Raw genomic sequence first — 21,411 nt, forward strand, 5'->3', positions numbered from 1 at the left:
TCTTGTGCTACGGGTGAGTGAGGCGCTGAGGCAGCCGGCCGGCTCCACCCTCCTGCACACCTGGGATTGGCTGGCAGTGGAGAGGCCCACCCAGTGCACACAGCTCACATGAGATACCCGGCTCCGCTCAGCCACCTGCCCTAAAAATAGGTCAACAACTCAACAACCAAAAAAGGTCAACAAATCTGGGCAACGGGGGGGGGGGTCAGGTGGATGTTTGCATCCCAACGCCGCATATGCTTAAGATGGCCCTGGCTAATGGGGCCTCCCGCTGCCATCACAATACCGCCGTGCAATTTCTGTTCTCATTCTGGGGCAAAGTTCTTAACTCGAAGTACTCAAAGTACTACTTCTGGGTTAGCGGATTCTGTAAACTGAAGTGTTTGTAACCCGAGGTACCACTGTTGCCTTGTCTGGAATACTTTTCAATAGCAATAATTAATTTCTGCCAACAGTTTTAATGGCATGATATATCCTCTTATTTCCAGATCCATTGTCCATCCATGTTCCAAAACCTTGAACAATTTCCACACTTGGGATTTATCAAGTTATCAGACAGCCAACCCAGTAAAAGACGGCTTTTGAAATGTGGGCAGTCTCAAAATCAGTTCATGTCATAATATGGGAGGATACTGTTCAAGGAAGGAACAAAGGAATGAGACAAAATGCAGCACAACTTGGATCTCAACCTAATCACTCACCTGCACCATTCATTAAATTCTCAAGTTGATGGTTTTGCTTTTCAGTATTATTTTTAACAGTAGCAGCTTTTGTGCATTGTCCTGGGTGAAATCTACACACATATGAAAACTGTTTTGAAAACACTTTAAAAAAAAAGCATTTTTAAAAAATACACTGAATTTTCCATAAGGCTCACCATCGCCATCTAGTGCTACATTGTATATTCCACTTAAAACACACATAAAACTTTTCATTTGCAGCTTTATAGCTGAGTTTCTGGAAACTTTGGAGGAAAAAAGTTTGAGAAAAAAATATTTCTCTTTCACTTATATAGATTCTCCTCCATTATAAAAACATCTACACAGACACATGCATGCGCGCGCACACATGCACACACACACACACACAAAATCTGGATCAGGATGATTAAATTGACCTTCAATTATTCCAATCTAAGTAAACATTCCAGTTCTGGAGCATGGCACAATCAATTATTTCAAAGTACTCTTTCGGAAAAAGTGATCATTGCTTTATGTGTGAATGCTTTCTCTGTACAAATAGATTATTGCAAGGACAAATGAAGGTGCAGACAGGAAGGATAAGGTAGGCAGGGTTTCAGAGACAGTCAGATAAATGTAGAACTGGAGGAGGAGGAGGAGGAGGATATAGACATCTTGAATAAGATGTGGGAAGAAAAGCAAAGATGGACTTGAAAATAAGCAGGTGGTGAGAGCAATATGGCAAAAAAATGTACAAAAAGAATCTGGCATTTACAACTTTATTTTCTAAGTGATGCATGCTGGCTTGCAGTTTGCCTATTCAAACACAATGCCAAGAATATTTCTGAGAAGACAACTTGCTCCATTAAGTAGTTGACAAATTTTCAAGACTTCTGTTCCGCTTCTTACAGCTGTACTGTAGAAGTCATTTACTTTATAGTAATCAGTTTGAGCTTAGCTGATTAAGCTTTTCCAGTGCTTTACCGACAGGGCAATCTGTAAGGAACGTTAACACCAGCTTTTATCCCAGGAGACCAACCAACTTGCAACAGGATTGGTCAAGTACATTTGACCAATCATCCAGTTCCATTTGAAAGTGCAATGCTCCATCCTTTATACATCCCCTCAAGTATTTTCTAAATTGTCCCCTTTGCTTGCAAGACCTGGAGCAGAGGCTCTTGGGTACCTTTGTTATCTGAAGCAGAATAAAAATAGGTATGACAATTGACTAGGGGTATCTGCCCTTCAGATCTTATTGGACTCCAACTACCATCTGCCCGGGCTAGCGTGGCCAATGATGGGAAGTACATTCCCCAAACACTTAGGTGGCTGCCTCTGCAAAAAAGTGGATGCTTAAGAGCAACCGCTCCATTTTAATTGTGGTGTCTTTCCAAGAAAACACACAAGAGATACTTAAGGAATGGATTTGAGGTGCCACAATTGCCGCAGGGACAATGCCTAGCTTTCTTCCTCCCAGGACCGGTGCGTCCATTTAGGCAAAGTAGGCAGGTGCCAAAATGGAGGGGGCGCTGGCCAGCCTGCCCCCCGCCCCCTGCCCGGTGCCGCTCTGCCAGTGGCAGAGTGGTGGGGGAGGGGGGAGCAGCCCGAAATTGGGTTTCTTCGCAGAGCCGGTGCTAGGGATTGGTGGGGGGGGGGCGCCAGAAGGTGATCTCGCCTAGGGCACAAAAAACCCTAGCACTGGCCCTGCTTCCTCCCATCACAGCTCACTTTCTGCCAAAGAACTCCTCCCCACTCCCAGCAGAGCAAACCCCCACCCCCCGGCATTTGTTAAGCCTTTCTGCTGCTCTGAGCCAAGGAAGAGGAGGTCTGCAAGACTTCTGAAAGGAGAGTGTCAATGGGAGGGCCTCCCACTTGGATGTCTTTTCTCCCACTCACTGTCCTCATGAGAGTCACCAGGGAGGAAATGACAATAATACTATAACTGCCTTTCTTTCACGGTGGAACTCAAATTGGTGTACAGGGGCATTCCTAGGCATTATCCTACACAGGCACTTACCATACTTAGACCCGCCAACCTTTCGCAAGCTACCTGTGGCCTTTCACACCATGCTGTGGGATTCCCCTTTCTCCCTGTAACAGAAATCAGCTCTCTGAAGACTGAGGAACATTAGGTTACATTTACATAATTTCAAGCCTCCCACAGTTCTGAAAGAGCATTTTGCCCCATGGTAATTTGTATTGGACAAGATTAAATTGCATAGCCACTCTGAGATCGTGCTACTAGTCTCACGGGTCCTTGGGAAATAATAGCTGGTGCCCTGGGGGTGGTGGAGAAAGAAAATAAGGAAGAAATTGTTATTAGCTTCAGAGGAAGAAGTATTTATCGTGCGGCACTACGGGAAATCTATAACAAGCGGAGGTTGACCCTTATATATCATGCTAAAAGAAAAGAAGCAGACAACTATTTTTCCCCACTTCCTTCCTATATGAAGCTATTTCTTTGACATAACCTTTATTATTGTGAAGATCCATTTCTCTCCCTCTTACGTCTAGAACTTAAAGGATGTGTGGAATGGGGACAGACTTCTCTTTCAAAGAAGGGAATGTTTTCATGTCCTTGGGTTTTCAAGAATGTTTGGGCCAATACTTTCTGGTGCCAGAGGCGAAAGACAAGACGGGACCTCCCAATTTTTTTACCATACTTTAATCATTCATGTGCCCAGTTCAGATATTTCCTCTCACGAGGTTCCATTTTGCATGTAGTGGGGAAGCAAAACACACTCACCACGCCTTCCCACTGCATCATGTTCTTGATTGCTCACCCCTGCATGGGGGACTTCATGTCTGAAGTGAATTTTACTTAGGTTCCCATATGATATGGAAACTTACGTTAAGGGACTAGTGGTAGATAAGTGTGTCAATTTCTGTTTCTCCCCATTTCTTGTTTTTCCAGTTCTGAGTTCGGTTCTGAACATTACCCCAGCTTTTATGATGATTTTTTTTTTTTAGAGTCACTATGAAAATTTCCCATCATTCTGGTGATAATTTCTCCCAATACAATTTCTTTTTGTATGCAGTTTTGGCTGCTATACACATTTTTGGATTGGATTTTGCTGAATCAGGTCAGTAGTCAATCTAGTCCAGTTCTCACAGTAGACTGATTAGAATCACATGAGTGAGAATGCCTGAGTAGATCTGGATCTCTATAGGATCAGGTCACCAGATAGTACAAGGATATAATATTTTCTTCTCCTTGGTACAGCACATCCAATCCTCTGCTGTCATCTGATGAATACATCTGATTATTTATGGCGGAGTAAGGGTCAGAGAGCATCAAAAATTGAACTCAAGCAGAATACAGCTTGCACTTGAATACACAATGCCAGCAGCCAAAGGGTGAGCTTTCCATTAATCACATTGCCAATGACTTCAGCCCTGACCCATCCTGTAAATGTGGGAAGTAAATAAGCTTGCTGTGTGTGTTTCTTCCAAGGTCTCTGAAGAATAAATCCCAATCAAATGTGTTTGATTGAGGAGGTGCATTTATAGGTGGCTAATTTGTATTGTTATTCATCCACTTGCAATGCCCAAGATTTTTAAAGTGGTGTGTGTTGCTAACACTCATGCCCATTTATTCCTGAAAGGATCTCAGAGAAACTTCCTTGCCTCTCCCATTCACATTTTGTGTGAAAGGACTAATTGGTCAAAATAATCAGTCTGGTGCAAACCATCCAAAAAATGAATATTTTGATATGATTCATAACATAATTAGTTGGCTTCAAGTAGGGATAGGGAGAGATTAGATTGTGTTGGCATGTTAATGAAAAACTACATACTTTTTACTTATCGGACCAACATACAAACCAACACAGAGATATCCTTTGAAAATTGCATTTCTCCAAATGTTGCAAGCAAGTCAGTTCTCCACATGCGGAGAGACAAGGATTGGCAACTGCCCCACAATCAATAACAATCAATAAAAATACATAGCAAACTGAGGTTCTGCCCCTCCCATAACACACCCCCCCAAAAAAAAGAAATCCTGGCTACACCTATGGTTCTCCAGTTAAACAGTTTGCACAAAAATGCACTTACTAGGTAAAGTGTGGATACAAAGCATAATATTGCGTGCCATGACCCCATGACTTGCAGTTCCCTAAAAATACAACCATCTGTTGTATTGTTAACCAGGTTAATCTGGTCTTTGATTCAGTCACTTTGGGTGTTAAGTTTCCCTACATGTGCCCATTCAACCACTTTGATTGGTGGAATTGGCAATAGCCACATAATACCCATTCTGCAGCTGGAAGAACTCAATCATTTTGTGTGGCAACACCTGCACTTTGGAACTTGATGCCTATTGAGATCAAGCAGGTGCCTTCATTGCATTATTTTCATTGCTTGCTAAAAAACATTCCTGTCTTGACAAGCCTGCCCAGATGCTTAGGAAGCTGACGTAAAATTAATCTGTTTTATTATTTTAACTTTTATGTGTTTTAAAGTAGGGTTGTGGACTTCCCTCGATTTCCTTGTTTTATTTTTCTGTAAACCACTTTGAGGTTTTGTTTTGTTTTTTTACAATCAATCAGTGCATAAATTATATGAAATAAAATAAAAATAAATAAATTATGTTTCAGCCAGGTCATCCTAGTCTGGGTTATGAGCTGACTGTGATGCTTACTTTCTGGATTCTGGGGCTCTGGGGGTTGAATAGGGCCTGCTTTTGGGGCTAAACTGCTTCATCATCCTGAAGCTATGGGGTCTCAGGGGGTGGTAGAGCAGCATAGGCCTTCCTACTCAGTTTCATGGTGTGGCCTGCAGGGGCGTTTCTAGCCCCTTGGCTGCCTGGGGCGGGAAGCCAAAAGGCGTGTGCGTGCGTCATGACGTCATGACACACGCACACGCCACAACACTCCGCCCCCGGGGGTGCCAGGCGGTGGCTTCAGGAGAATCCCGAAACCGACACCCGGTGGTGGCACCCCTTCGTGCCACGGCTGCTCGTGCCTGCGCGAGTAGCCGCCACACAAAGTGGTGCCGGGTGGTGGCTTCGGGAGTCTCTGCGGGCTGCAAAGACTCCCAAAGCCGCCACCCGGCGGTGGCACCCCTTCGTGCCGCGGCTGCTCATGCCTGCGCGAGCAGATACCGCATGAAAGGGTGCAGGGCGGCGACTTCAGGAGTCTCTGCAGCCCGCAGAGACACCTGAAGCCGCCGCTCGGGCTCCCTCGGCAGAGTGCAAGTCGGGGCAGGGAGAGGGGCGGGCCAGCGAGGAGAGGTGTCATCCTTCCTCGCTGGCCCGCCCCTCTCCATGCCCCAGCTCCACAAGCCAGCCAGCGGCGGAGTTTGGCATAGAGGCAAGGGGTGGGCCAGCGGGGGGGGGGGTGGCACCCCTCCTCACTGGCCCACCCCTTGCCTCCATGCCGTGGTGAAAAAAGCCACTGGAAGGGGGGACTATTTTCGGCGCTGCTGGGGCCGAGCCGCTGGGGCGGCCAGCGAGGGGGGGGTGATACCCCTCCTCGCTGGCCGCCCTTGTGGCTCCACCCCAGCAGTGCCAAAAATAGCCTAAAAATAAAAAACTTTTTTTAAAAAGCCCAGGGGGCGGGGCCACTGCCCGAAGTGTCACCCCCAGCAGGGCATTGCCCGGGGTGGCCCACCCCGCCCCCCCTTGCTACGCCTCTGGTGGCCTGGGAATGGGAGTCAGGCTGGACAGCCATGCTGCCACTTCCTGCAGACAGGGCTTAGCACCTTAGTAGCTGCAGTTTCTTTCAGGTTGAGGTTTGCACTGACATCAATAGCGTTTTCCTTCTGCAGGGGATTTTATGGGTTTAATCTTGAACAAAGAGGCCCTACCTCAGTCCAGCCTTTGAGTCTATTTCTTTATTCTGATCAGCAGATACAAATAAGAAGATGATAATCATGTGTAGTCAGATGAAGAGTATTGGACTAAGAGAGTGAAGAAGCAGGTAGAAATCCACACCCAGAAATGAAGTTCACTGGGTGACCTGAACGTCCCAGCCTAATCTACACCTGTGATCATAAAATGTGGGAAAAGCTGGAGAACCATGAGTGTTACAGGGAACCAGGCAGAGGGCCTTCTCGGTAGTGGCACCCGCCATGTGGAACACCCTCCTACCAGATGTCAAAGAGGAAACCAACTACCAGACTTTTAGGAGACATCTGAAAGCAGCCCTGTTTAGGGAAGCTTTTAATGTTTAATAGATTATTGTATTTTAACATTCTGTTGGAAGCCACCCAGAGTGGCTGGGGAAACCCAGCCAGATGGGCAGGGTATAAATAAATTATTGTTGTTACTACTACTACTACTACTACTACTACTACTACTACTATTAAGCTTCTTGGAACCAAACTCAGTTCTGCCACTTGATGGCATCAGGCCAATTTAGACCCAATTGCTGTGCCAGCTCTGATGCTCTGTAACGATCCGATGCTGCCTAACCAGGGTTGAATTGTCGTGTTAGGATGCCCAGTGAGAAAATTAGGAACCGATTTTTTAAAAAATTCTAATTTTAATCATGTTTGAGGAACCTCTGGCCCTGCAGATGTTGCTGAACTGCAACTTCCATTACCCCAATCAATGGTCATGCTTGCTGGGGATGATGGAAATTGTAGTTTGACAACATATTGAGGGCCAAAGGATCGCAACACCTGGTTTATAGCTTTTCCTGTCCTTATTTTTTTTTTGAGAATGGGATGGAACTGCTGTTGATGAGGGGCAGGGGGGAAATATGAGGAGAGAGGCTACCCGCTTGGTTGCAATTTTGTCTTGTATTATGGAAAGGGAATAAAATAAACCTGTTTTTAAAGTCCCTATTTTATTATTGCCAAAGGATAAGAAGAAGAAGAAAAGAGCTTAAGATACAGTAGTCTGAAAATGTGATGGGGGGAAGAGTAAGAGGAAATAGAGAAGGTCATAAAAAGGGATTGCCTCATTGACTCATAAATAATAGAAATATAAATGTCATGTGAACTTTATTTTACAGCATGGGCTGCCTACTAAAAAAAAAAATAGAAGCAAAGGAAGACTCTTGCGAGGAGAAGGGGCTACCTATTCTGTGACACTGAAGATAGTCATTCATGCTCAGTGGCATTCCAGTCCTTCTGACATCAGCTTTCTATTGGCCAAGCACACCAGGTTCCATGTGTTTGTCATTTTCAAACAGAATTGACAAGATAAGGGATTGCTACACTCAGATCAGACTGTTCTCTCTGTCTCTGATAAATCCTCAGTCTAATCCATACTGGGTTTAAGATCCTCGAGATAAACTCATCCTCAAAACTGCAAACGTAAATGGAACTCTGTCAACAGCTTCAAGTTCATACATTAAAGAATGACTTCTTTCTCTCTAGGTTGCTATCCATTTTGACTTTTGGGGGTTATTGCTAGTATAGTGCCCCATTGCTTGCCTTGAAAACACATGCACACCAATTTGGACTCCCTTTATACAGCTGATGTCCAGCACTTTTCACATCAGTAACAGCAGTGGGGAAGGGATATATAAAATGAAAGAAATCTGCTTTGTTTCTCCTTTGTATCCTGCTACAGATGTGTACACACTACTAGACTTATGGATCTGTCTATTCCAGCCCGTGTCACTTCCACATATTGTGACCTGTAATTCCATTCCAGTTCCATGTTAATCTGCATTTTTGAAATTCATTCAAAATATTATTTACACGTGCATTATGAAAATAGGGATACGGTGTAAGTATAGGGGTGCAAGCTGCCAAGAGCTGCATCACAACATCCAGAGAAGCATGAAATCCAGTAAATAGCTGGATCAAATTCCTCAGGCATCCCTGGAAACACAGAGCTTTTGATGTCTTAGCTATTGTGGGATGAGCTCTTCAGCAAAGTGGTGGCTGTCAATCCAACACCGACACCTTCCCTAAAATAGCAGGGAAAACAAACACAAACAAACAAACAAAACCACCATGGAACCACCATGTGCAGGGTCAGTGGTGCCAATGAATGCCAGTTGCTGAATGGCTCAGTGTGGAAGTGTTTCTCAAAGGCATCTGGGTGGCCCCTGTAGAAGCAGGACACTGGAGTTTGGATAGATTCAGCACAATGCTTTTTATGTCCTTTGAAAGATAAGCAAAGGAATGCGAACTGAGGGAGCTGGCAGACCTGTGACTGTAAGCCCCGTTCCGTGCCCAATAAGCACAGGACCCCTTTGCCTGGTGACACTCATAGATTGCAGCAAAATACTGGGCAAGGTTTCGTCCAGTTTCTTCTTTGTGTGGTGGGCTCATGTCCCATGAGCTCTTGCAGCAGAAGAGAGGGGAAAGCCTATATAAGGCTGCTTTTTCTGGATCTCATAGCCTTTTTGCTTTTTCAATCAACCTGTTTAGCACTTGGTTGGGGGGTTCTTCCACTTTCCCCTCAGTGAAATTATGGCTTTCCTTTGTTAGGTGGAAGAACATAGTTTGCACGAGGGTGGAAATAGCATTGGTCAGGATTAAGATAGTATAGAGGGCTCCCTATAAGGGGCCTGAGGGGAGCAATGACCGCGGCAACCCCAAGCGTGTCTTTGGTATCTGCCTGGTGGGAATCTGCACCCTGGTCCCCCAGTGAGACCTTGCTTGCTTGGCTTGCACCATGGCAGAATTCAACACTGGCTGACTCCCATCATGCAGGTTTGGAGCGATCCAAACCCAGCGGATCCATTCCATCAACATGGGGCTTGTGGAATGAGGACCTGATCCTGGGACCCAATGCCATGTCAACCCTTGCCCTTCCTGCTGCTCTCAATAAAGATTTGGCCTGATTTTATCCCATCTCCATTGTACAAGTTATTTTGCTGCTCTTATGGGTCACATAATGCACCTGCCTGGGCAATGCATGAGCTGAACTGTTGTAGACCAAACATAGGATGCTGCATCAAACAGTGAAATTTAATTTAGTGCCAGTCTTCATTTGTGAAGTTTTGTGAACATCAAAGAACTTTTTCTTCAATCTTCCTCTATGATATGAAAGTTTGGCACATCTAAAATATTTGCTGCTTTGATTTTCACCTATGGCTGTTATGGCCACTACTACCAAACCAAATTTGATGCTATCAAGATATAATCATATATTATTAAGAGTGTACAAAAGGACTGACTCATTTAAAATGAGAATGTTCAACCTACTCTGGGTTTTTTGATCTTCCCCAGTTTCCTCACCTTTTAATTCAAACATCCAACTAATGACTACCCAAGAAGTGATGTATGGGAATGGTCTCAGCGGGTCATCAAAAAAGGGGTTGACTTTTCTCAAAGCCTTATAGTAAAGTGTTCAGCTATTACATTCTCCCACCTATGTGCAGGCTAATTAGATTAAAGGTAGAAGATCAATCATGCAGTACTGTCTTGCTAAGATTAATTACTCTGCCCCTCTGCAAATTAATTATTAGCATACCACTTTGAAGATGGGAAAAATCGGTAGAGTTATGGAGGAACCTACAAGTGGACATCAACATGGGTGCATATGAACACACACAACATATATATATTTCTATACCCCAGTGACAGAGTCTACCTCTTGGTTAAAACATACTGTTTCTTAAGGATTAAATGTTGTAGAACTTCAATGTCATTTAAAAAAAAAAAAAGTTGAGTACTTTGAGTACATTATTATTATATTTAAAATCATTAACATTTGATGCAGCTTTATTTCTCTGTCTGAACATATATCCTTATTGGTGAGCTGTGGCTCATTTTTTGTTTATGTTATGGCTATGTTATGGTTTCGTACACACAGTTTTATTATTCTATATTGGAAAATGTTAATTAAAAATTAGATAGATAGATAGATAGATAGATAGATAGATGATAGAGAATTAGCCCTGGCACACCCACTTTTTCAAGTCTGAACCACCATTTTATATTGCATATGTAGTCATTTTCGTTTTCATATCAAAGTCTTTTTTGACAAGGGATAAGATTTCGTTTATCTGGTTGACAGAAATCACAAACTCTACTAAATTGTTAATCCCATTGCTCTGCTCCAATCATTATTTGGACAGAACTATGAAAAGCACTGATTTTGAAATCACAGTTTAGGGAAGCTAACAAGCCTTAAAAACCAGGAAGCCCAGAAGTCTCTGAACTACTCCACAAAGGGCAAATTTAGGTAAGCGGCCAGACCAAATGATTAAAAGCTCAAGGAGATTCCCTTTACAAACACTGTGTAAACTCCCCAAATGCCATGTGACTGACATAAGCTCCATTTACAATCTGTCCAGAGTAATTTATGATAACATTCCAAAACTGGCTACAAACCCTATACTTCATGTCTACTTCATGACACCAAGTACACTCCTGCCCGGTAGAAGCACATGTAAAACACATTTCTTTTTAGTATATTGTTGACTTTAATGATATTTTCAATCATTAAATGCCTGTTTTTAACAGCATTTTATTGATAACTTTTGTGTTTTATTTTTTATAAACTGTTTGAAAGTTTTATTATAATGAAGCAGCAAAGAAATTTTGTTCAATAAAATAAATAAAAGAACTCTGTACAACATGCATACAGAACTAACACTTGTCTAAGTCTCTCTTTTTTAAAAAAGTAAAAGTTAAATGTTTGATAACTCACATGAACTCTTTTTTTCTATGTACTGCACTTTTAAAATACAGTTAATTCTTTCTCATTCATTCACACCACCACCCTAGAAAGTTAGCTGTGTTATTTTTCTAGTTGCTAGTTAAATTTAACTCGCTGGATATAGTCCAATTTTGCCAGCTGTCAGTGCAAATTAGGAGTGGCTACAGTTTGATGATTTGCATGTATACAGTCTCAGGTTCAATTATCCACATTCAAGTTCAGTTCACTCAAGCATTCAGTTGAAAAAAAGTATATCTGCCACAAAACAGCTCTATGATTCTAGTTCTTGTTTCTGTGGAAAACATTTCATATATCATACTCATCTGATGAGGGTGTATTGTGAACATCCTGAACATTTTTTTTGTGTGAGAGTAGAATCACTAAAGAGCTACATCACAGTAAAGAATCCCAGACATGGTTGAAAACTACCAACATCAGAGGACACAACATCAATTGCATACGTCAAAGCACAGCTATTGAAGTCGAAATCACATTAGTTGGGGTATACATCTCCACACTGCAGAACACTAATTATTCTTGGTATTGGATTTCAACTTGAGCTGTCAGATAATTAGTCATCTAAGAAAAATAGGTGAGTCCAACCTCCTTGCAAACTTCTCACATCCTAAGACACATCTATCACCACATCAACCCTGAGGTAGTGATGTGTGCCACTACTTATCAAAGTATATATCATTAGGATCAAACTGACATTGCAGCTGTTTCAAATGGGACACATACCTCTCCCTAAGTTGAGGGAAAGAATCAGAAAAAGGCATCCCAAATGGCAACAACTGATCCAATCTCAGTTTAAGCCGAAAACACAGCCCTTTTCTGGATTGACCATTAAGTTTTAAGTAAATATCTGAGCGGGGTTACAAGCTATCTCTGTCACCATCCAACCTGTGCACTCTTCTGAAGTGGCACTCCTGTACTCATGGAGACTTCCTGCATACTTTAGAACTTGTTGTGAAACATGAGCACTGGAGGCTTCCCTCCAACGTGTGGCTGGAACTAACATGTTTGTTGCTGCTGTCTCCTCTCGTGAGTTTTTCCTCCCTTAATGATTGGTTATTTATTTATCTGCAGATTTATAAAACGTTTCCCAACCAAAAGGTACCAAAGCAGCATACAGCAATAAAAAAAGATCAAATATAAAATATAACAGGCTCAAAACCAAAGAAATAAAACCAATTCTATAACTGTATGATTATTATTCCATAATAGTTCATGAACATTAAAAAAACAACAACTACAAACTCACAATTTGCTTTGCTGGATCAATGCCAGCTTGGATATCTCTCTCTGAAATTATACGACAACCTAAAAAAACCCACCCTGTAAATAGTAGCATGCCCTTTAAGAAGCAAACAGCAAGTGTGATTTAATTTCATTATTAATTTCTGCCTCAGCTGCATTTTTTCATCTTTTTGCAAACTCTTTATAGGCCTTTCAATTGCCCAGTCATATGAAAAGCCTATCTTTGTATTCTACCCAAACAATGAAACATACACTGAAATTAAAAGAGAAGCACTCAAAGACAGTTACTGCTCAGTGTTTACTATCCTCTAAGGCACTTATTAGCTTAGACCCCACAGCTCTTCTGTTCCTGATTTCTATCCTGCTTTTCCACATAGGGCCTCCCTCCAAGAGCTGGGTTGCTGCATCCTAAATACAGCCAATTTGGTCCATATGGGTTTGTCATCTGAATCTCAAAATGCAGCTCAGAAAATATTCCTACAAGGCCCTTCAGCCCTGGACAGAATGATGACCTTTGTCCTTTCAGGTGCAACAAAACAAATACTATTTGAATCAGAATAAATTGTCACTATACACTGGATGCTTTTGGGCCCATGAATTCCCTAGAGTGAGAAATGCCCATGATCCAACAGACTTACTGGACTCTGGATCTGAATTGCCATCTCCCTCTGTCCGACTGTTGGGTGATGTCTGCTCATAGTACTCCTCTTGCGGGAAACCAAGTGGCAGAGGATGTGCTGTACTAGCGGTGCTGCTGGGCTCATGGTCTCCTAGCCCACTGTCACTGCAGCTTTCCTGAGAGCCATCCGGCAGGTGAAATGTAACTCGGCGCTGCGACTGCAGAGGAGAGAAGAAAACCATATTGTTCCAGCAGTGTTCCCAGTTTGCTGTTGACTATAACCAACTGATGAAATGTGTTCTAGCCACGGTAGCTATCAGGATGAACAAATCTGCCAATTTTGTTTTCTCTCCGTTTCTCTCCCCACCCCTCAGTTCTCCCCATTTCTACATCAGTTTCTTGGAAGTTATTTATATATATTTTAAACAGTCCTCATGGAAATTCATCAGCATTTATCCTAATGTACACACATGTGTGTACATAATTTTGCCTAATATGCATACTTTGCAGAGCAATTTTCCATAATACAACACATTTCGCATGTTATTGTTATTATTATATTCACATTACATTTTATTCATACTTTACCCTAGCGTATTCACTTTTGTATACATTAAATGGCTAAAGAACTGCATTGTCCATAAGGCAATACAGCCCCCAGGCTGAAAAGAAAGGTTCTACACCCCTGTCAAAGATGACACTGTACAAAACAACTGTATTTTCTAAGAAAGAAAATTCACTTTAATATATTCACTCTGACACTCTCATGCATTGGTTGTGTGTACTATTCTGATACTCTCTCTAAGATCTATATTTCATATTTTTCATAGAGAAAGAAAAAAAGGTATTTGGAAGAGATGGAACAGAATATTGGGAAGTACCAATGCTTCCATCTATCCATCTATCTATCTATCTAACCAACCAACCAACCAACTTTACTCCTTGTATTTATGTTCTTTAGGGTGCGGGAAATCACACATTACTTTGAACGTGACATTCAGAACAATGCAAAGGATGTAAACATCCCTTTTTAAAATAAACCAACTGAAGGCTTTTGCGCTCACAAGATAATGCACATCAAATTACAGTCAGATTATTTTTAAACATCTAACATAAAACTGATATTTAAGATCTTAGGGAGTTCAGAAGCTTAGAGATGAGTAAGAATGACAGTACTTAATGTCTGTTTCTCCTAACAACCTACAACTGATTTTTCCCCCCTTTAACTTTTCTTTATTCTACCACATTTCTTCCTAGCTATCAATATTTAATAACAATGAGTGATTTATCTTAAAAAAAAAACAAAGCACCCTACTCTCCAATTAAGAATATCTTTTTTAATTGATAAGTAGTAGTCTCGTTTGACTGTTACTGTTCCCGTGTTGCTCTAGTTCTTATGAAAACTCCCCAGCATTTTAGGGCAAATTTCCCTTGATATACACATTTTTGTATGCAATTTTGCCTGATATACTCATTTTTGCAAGCAGTTCCCCCCAATATAAGGCTTAGTATGCATGCCATTTTCACAGATAGATACATTTTATGCTTAATATGCACAATTTGGGGCACATCATTTGGTTGGAGAACTGCACCCTAAAATTTAGAGAAATGTAAATGACAAAGGATGGCTGTGTTTTGGTTTGCATATTGTTTCAGAAAGTGCAAGTTATGCAGCTACTCAGTAACATTAAAACTGAATCAAAATTATCCATTAATCCTAACCGCTGCTCACCACTTCCATGTAGAGTGGAATTGTGCCTGAAAAGAGCTTGTGTTTTCAACCAATTGCTCCATCTGAAAAATTATCTAAATGCTGAAGTGCTACAATGGAAGTATGGTATAGGTAACAAGAAACTCTAAAAAATCTGTCACCTTTCCTAAAGGGTGAAATGTTCTATGACATATTTCATACTGTTATAATTTGTTTCCTGCAATAAAGGGAAATTATTTTTGCTCCCAAGGTTGCCGAAAGTGTAAATGCAATTCTTTTAAGGAATGTCAGGTGTCAAATAAGGCCATGCCATCAACCAAGGACATTTCAGGAACAATCACATTGAAGCAAATAATTTTTTGAAGAGCAGAGGTTCTTGAAAAATGTCACTGGACAGATCAGGGATGGGGACACTGTGCACTTCCCCATGTTGTTGGTGTACAACTCCAGTCAGTCCCATCTAGCATGGCCAGTGGCAAGGGATGGTGGGTGCTGGAATCTAACATCATCCCTTCGCTGGATTATGACCTAGATTGTGGGGTGTTGCTTGGGGTGAGGTAGCTGTTAGAAATGAGGGAGAGGCCTTTACTGAGAACACCTCCACCCAAATTATTTACACACAAACACTCAAACAAATATTGGCCAAATTCTCTATCTTAAAAATTCTAGTTGATGTCCCTGTAGTAAAACCATCACACCATGCCTATATTTATTTTAAAACTCAGAATATGCATTGCCCAACACATATCGTCATGCATTGTGTTCAGTAGGCAATATCCCTGGTGGATTTAGGTTGAAATCTCTCATATTTAATGAAGATTTATCTTTTGTTCTTTTTAAAATAATGGGTGAGCATATTACACAATTGCTGGATTGATGGGGCAATTTACTGGGTCGGTTAGATTTGAAAACCTTAGTAAGACTTTAGAGCTGTATTCTGGCAAAAGAAGCACCACCCGCTTAACTAACTGTCCAAAAAGTTGGAGAAGAGCTGTGGCTCAATGGTGACTCATCTGCGTTACCTGCCAAATGTCCCATGTTCAATTTTTTGTATCTCTGGGTAAGAATGGGAGAGACCCCTGTCTGAAGCCCCTCTAAAAGCTACTGCCAGTAAGTGTACACAGTACTAAGCTAGGTGGACCCAATGGTTTCACTTAGCAGCTTGCTATATTCATATACCGTTTGGCTCAATTGCACCATCGGGGGAAATCTAAAGCCCTGGCCTGCAGCTTACTGGTTTTATGGAGTGCCAGAGTGGAAAGTGAGCACAAGGATGACTCTTTTCTATACCAGCTCCCAGGTTGATCTGGCAAGGAGCCCTAGATTGCTATCATGTGACAGCTGCAGGGCTAGCTCAGGGTCAAGAACCTGCGAGCTCAGTTCTGGCCCTTCCCTCCCGAAAAACCCAACTTAAGTGGTGTCCTCTGGCTACCATCAATGGGAATACCACTGCCAGCTGTTTGGATGTGCACATTGAAATGTTGCTCACTGGTGAGGCTCCCCCTCTAGCAATGGAGTTCCCCCACCAGGAGAAGCCAGTAGATCCTGGTGGATTTGGTTGAAGGGACAATAGTGTTCAAACTGGGGAAGGGATTGCACATGCCAGACCATTATGGGGAAAGGCAGGTAAGAAACTGAATAAATAAATAAATAAATAAATAAATAAATAAATAAAGCAAACAGCATGTGGTAATCAAATTAAGAAAAATGGGGAGGACTAGCTCACAATCCATGTTATTTTGCTTCTATCTATACACGCTCCCTTTGGAAAACAAACAGGAAAACAGCTGGAGTCTGAGGATATTTTGCAATCTTATAAATTCAAATTGAAATGCCTGAAGGAAGAACTTTCAAAAATAAACGTGACAGAAGCTAACTCCCTGCTATTGGCAAAATTGTATTCGCATGTCTTGCTTGAGATTGCTGTAACGATGTCTGCAGGAATTCAGAAAACCACAGCTCGTCTACTTCTCAGGGAAGGAGTAAAGAACAGTTTTTTTTTCCTTCTCTTTTTGTATGTGCCTGTAAAACGATTGTCAAGGTAATAATGACAAGATATAAAATATTCCTAATCCCACCCCACCCCCCACCCCGAATGCTTTCAAGTAGGTGATTATAGGCCAAATCTTAAGCGGCCATAAATTCATCATCTTTTTCTGTGTCCCAGAAGAATTCAATCACACCTTATGAATGTGTGACACAGGAAGATGAAGGGGTGTGTGTGTGTGTGTGTGTTCATCTCTAGGGTTATGGAAGAATTAAATTCTCTTTTAGGCCTGATAGAACCTGGCTAGCCAATTGGGGATGAAGTTCAGTGGGCAACTGATAGAAGTAAGAAGTACTTAGGACATTTATGCTTCTTGCCTACCCAAGGGGTTGCCCATCCGTTTTGGAAGAAAAATTGTTGCCATGCTGCAGTGGGCATGGGTGCAGATAAATGGCCATGCCCACTGCAGCAGGATGACAGAACAGAAGACAAGCAAGCAAGCAATGTGGCAGTTGGGAAGCACAGGTGAGCTGTTGGGGTGCTTCAGAGTGTGGTTTGGGCAACTAGTCTCTGATGCACACACACAGTTAAACATATCCAGAATGGTGTTTAAGGAAGTGGGAGATGCTTCAGAGAGCAGTTGGGCATACAGCTTTCTGAAGTGCCCTGCCGTCGTCATATTTTGCTAGAATTGTATTTAAGGAGGGTGTGAAATGATTTAGATGGTGAGTTGATGAGTGGAGCAAGCAGGGGTGGTAGCCCCTACGGCAATAAAATATTCTTTGTTATATTACCAGCAGTAATGGCAAGCTCTGCCCATGGCACAGTTCAGGAATCATTTGGGTTTTTCTGAGCTTTATCTGATAATTATCTGAGTAACCTCAAAGTCTTATGTAAGTTTATTCCAAGGAAACTGTGGAAGGGAACCAAATCTAGGGAGAATGACCCTGTACTTTCCAGTCTCCAGATCCCAACCTGCCTCATCCAACGGAAGACTCTTCCCCATCTGACTGCTTTCCTTTCTGCTACTCTCTTGGTTTTTCTATTCCACTCATTAATGTGAGGGCAGAAAGAAGGCAAACAGATAGCTGGGAAGGCAGATTGGAGGCTTTTGTTTTGGATATATGTGGAGGAGAGGGCAAGAACAATCATCCACCCACCCACCACAAATGAGAAAGAACTCATGGAATTTTCTGATCCAATTCAGGACTTGTAACGACAATACACACACAATCAAAATATTTAGTCAAGGCCAAGAGTCCTCTTGGCAGATAGACAGCCCCCCCCCCCCCCCGCTCCCAGTACAGCTCTTTAATAACAACCTGCTATGAAAAGCAACCAAGCGGTTGCCATCCCTGGTGAACTGGCACAATTAACCTCAAGAATTCCTTGACGTAAAATATTTTGATGACCAGTAGCTTTCTTTCTGGGCTTTTTATCACTTGAAGAAAATTGGGAGTGTAGCAATGATTAATACAACAATTCATCAATATAGATATAAAATACTGTTTACCAGCTGTTGCCCTCAGTCCAAATTCAGAACAAAGTGAAGGGCCAAGAGAGAAACCTCATCTTAAAGTTGCATCTAAAGATGCCCTGTTCACCTGGGGATAGACTGTCAGAGTCACTGAACATCAAGAACTGTCCTCTTCCAGTTTTCTCAGTGTTTCTGGTACTTAGCACATCTGAAAGGCAAGCCGCTAGCAATCACATCACTTCCTACACCTCCTTCCCCTTTTGCTGCCAAATCTCATCTTCCCTGGGAAACTATACACCGGGGGAAGGGGTAGTAACAAGTTAAACCCATGAGACTCTGGAAGAGCATTCCAAATGACAAGTTAAGAGCAGCCATATCTGATCCATCATTCCCAGTGGATTCCTTCTCTCCAGCATCATTAAGCTCTATTATTATTATTATTATTATTATTATTATTATTATTATTATTTGTGGATCTAGTTAGATCAACTTTATGTTCACTACAGTTGCTAATAAGATTGGTAAGGGCATCATTCCTCCAACTGTTGGATATAAGTGGCATTACATTTGACCCCCTTAAAACTGGAGGTACCTTTTTATTTATTTTTATTTTACTTTATTTTGGAAATGATACTCCACTCCTGCACTGAAATAGAACACTCAAGGTACTTTTTGAGTACATATGCAAAAGTAATAATGACCCAACTTGTCCTCCTGACTGGAACAGTTGTTCTTACAATTCAGTGGGCAGCCTCTGTAATATCAGTGCTCAACATCTTCTGGTACTTCTCACTGTTGTTAGCATTGCTGGAATTTCTTGATATCTACTCTGAGCCCAGTCATTTCAATTAGTAATTGTGTATAAACAATATAAGTTTAATATGTGTAAAAATATAATGTAAAAAAATATGTTTGACTGAAGTTAAAAGTTATGTTAAGATTTGCATTTGCAAAATGTTTGCAAAAAGTTTGTATTAATTGAGAGGTTTCAGTCACTTCAGTTTGCTAGGCTACCTGATTACTCATTGCCAGAAACTCAAGCTACAGATATCACACAGCAGGAAGCTAAAACTTGAGAAGTCAGGGTGTGCTTCCTCAGCAATTGCCCTTAGAAGCAGCAGTAGTAGAAGCTAAGCTCCACAAAGATGAACAAGCTTAGGATCTCTCTCTGGGAACAGAGAGAGGAAAGTTTATTGAAATGCATAAAGGTCTAAAAAGAAGACTGAACCACATTGCTTGTTTGAAAAGTGTTACTTTGCTTTTCATAAAGTTTATTGTAACTATTTAAAACTATTTCAGTAAAGCTTTGAAACTCATTCTTTGGATGGAAAGCTCATTTATTTCTACATAAGGTCCAAATCAGGACCTTATGTAGTAGTAACTCTAGCATGGAAGAAACAAAATAGAAAATTCTTTCCAGTAGCACCTTAGAGACCAACTGAGTTTGTTCTTGGTATGAGCTTTCGTGTGCATGCACACTTCTACGGGTATCTGAAGAAGTGTGCATGCACACGAAAGCTCATACCAAGAACAAACTCAGTTGGTCTCTAAGGTGCTACTGGAAAGAATTTTCTATTTTGTTTCGACTATGGCAGACCAGCACGGCTACCCACCTGTATCTAGCATGGAATACAGCCTGGGAGCTGCTATTTTAAGTTGCACATAATGCATCAGAAAAATGTTCCCATCAGGCCTCCTTGAGTAGTTACAATGTGAGATAAATGTCAAACATGATAGTGGTGGAAGTACTGTCAAGACTGCTAAGTTTGTCTTGGGAGAACTGGGAGTCCATCAAACTCCACTTTGCCAGGGACCAGTTCACACATGGATTTAGCCCTGGTGAGACAATTCTGCTCAGGACCACAATATCTCAAGGACCGCCTTCTTTCCTATGAACCTACCGGGATTGAGATCATCCTCTGAGGCCCTTCTTTGTATGCCTCCTCCATGAGAGGTCTGGAGGGCAGCAAAACTAAACAACACAACTGTATTGTGAGTGAAGGCAAATTGGTAGCATGCCAAGGACCCCATGAAGTATGGCACTGGTTCTGAGAGCAAGTGAACTGGCAATAACAGCAGGGCTAGGAATCTCCAGGTGTCTGTTGTAGTTATAGCAGAGGGATAAATCTGATTAAGTTTGCATTTAAAACTGAACCCACCTAATTCATGCTTTCCAAAGCAACATAATCAATCTTTAAAATTCATTCTTATCTGAATTTTTCTATTTGCAATTTAATCTTTATTACCTTATCTGAATTTTTCAATGCAGAAACGCATGTGCATTGGAATGGATTGGAATGCACAGTCTAGTGAAAATAGCATACAGAAAAGTGTACACATACTCTCCAACATTCCTCAGATGAAAATAGGGACATTTCTCATTCTCCCACAACTGACCCTCCTCGCCCCTCCATTTTTGCCCCTTGCCTTGCAGAGTATTTCTTACCAGAGGAAGGACAAGTGTCAGCAGTACACCAATGGGACACAGTACACAGACCCTCCACCGCCCGGACAGAATCCCTTAATCCCGATTTTATTTTATTTGATTATTTGGTAGATTTACAAAAAGAAAAGCACACACCAATAAATAAATATTAGAAAGGGCCTAGATTAGATGTGGATGCGTATTTATTTATTTTTTTAATCAAGACTCTTTGTGCTCTGCTCTCATTTTCTTCCCACCCAGGGCAGTCCTTCCCTCTGCCTCTCCCTCAGAGCTGGCTGGGACTGGGACTTGGTGGCTGCCTCCTCCACCTCTCCACCCACTTTCCATTAGCTGCTATGAGCTGCCCAAGGGAGGAGGCCATGAAGAGGCACCAGGATGCTCCCTCACATCAGCTGCTGCCACCACTCGGGACAAGCGCATGCTCATTCTCCTCCCTGAGCTTGGCAGTGGTGGCACCGGCAGAGGAAATAGGAACATTCCAGGATCATTTTAGAAGCTGGGACTGTCCCTGGAAAATTGGGACACTTGGAGGGTATGCATACATAAGAAGAAACTGCTTTGCAAAAATCATATCGATAAGGCAAAACTGCAAGGAAAAATGTCTTAATAAAAATAATAATGGTGAATTTTCCTGTTGACTTAAAAAATTGTCAGATTTGCT

At 41.9% G+C, this 21,411-nt stretch overlaps 1 protein-coding gene across 1 annotated transcript in view; it reads right to left on the reverse strand.

Moving 5' to 3' along the window:
* The window catches only part of PCDH11X (protocadherin 11 X-linked), a 728,776-nt gene that overhangs the window by 149,920 nt on the left and 557,445 nt on the right, over positions 1–21,411 (reverse strand). Inside the window, exon 6 of the mRNA XM_033137147.1 lies at positions 13,149–13,347. Coding sequence (XP_032993038.1) covers positions 13,149–13,347 — 199 coding nt within the window. The remainder of the gene's footprint in view (positions 1–13,148; positions 13,348–21,411) is intronic.

The sequence above is a fragment of the Lacerta agilis genome, chromosome Z, assembly GCF_009819535.1.
Source record: "Lacerta agilis isolate rLacAgi1 chromosome Z, rLacAgi1.pri, whole genome shotgun sequence".
NCBI classification, from domain to species: domain Eukaryota; kingdom Metazoa; phylum Chordata; class Lepidosauria; order Squamata; family Lacertidae; genus Lacerta; species Lacerta agilis.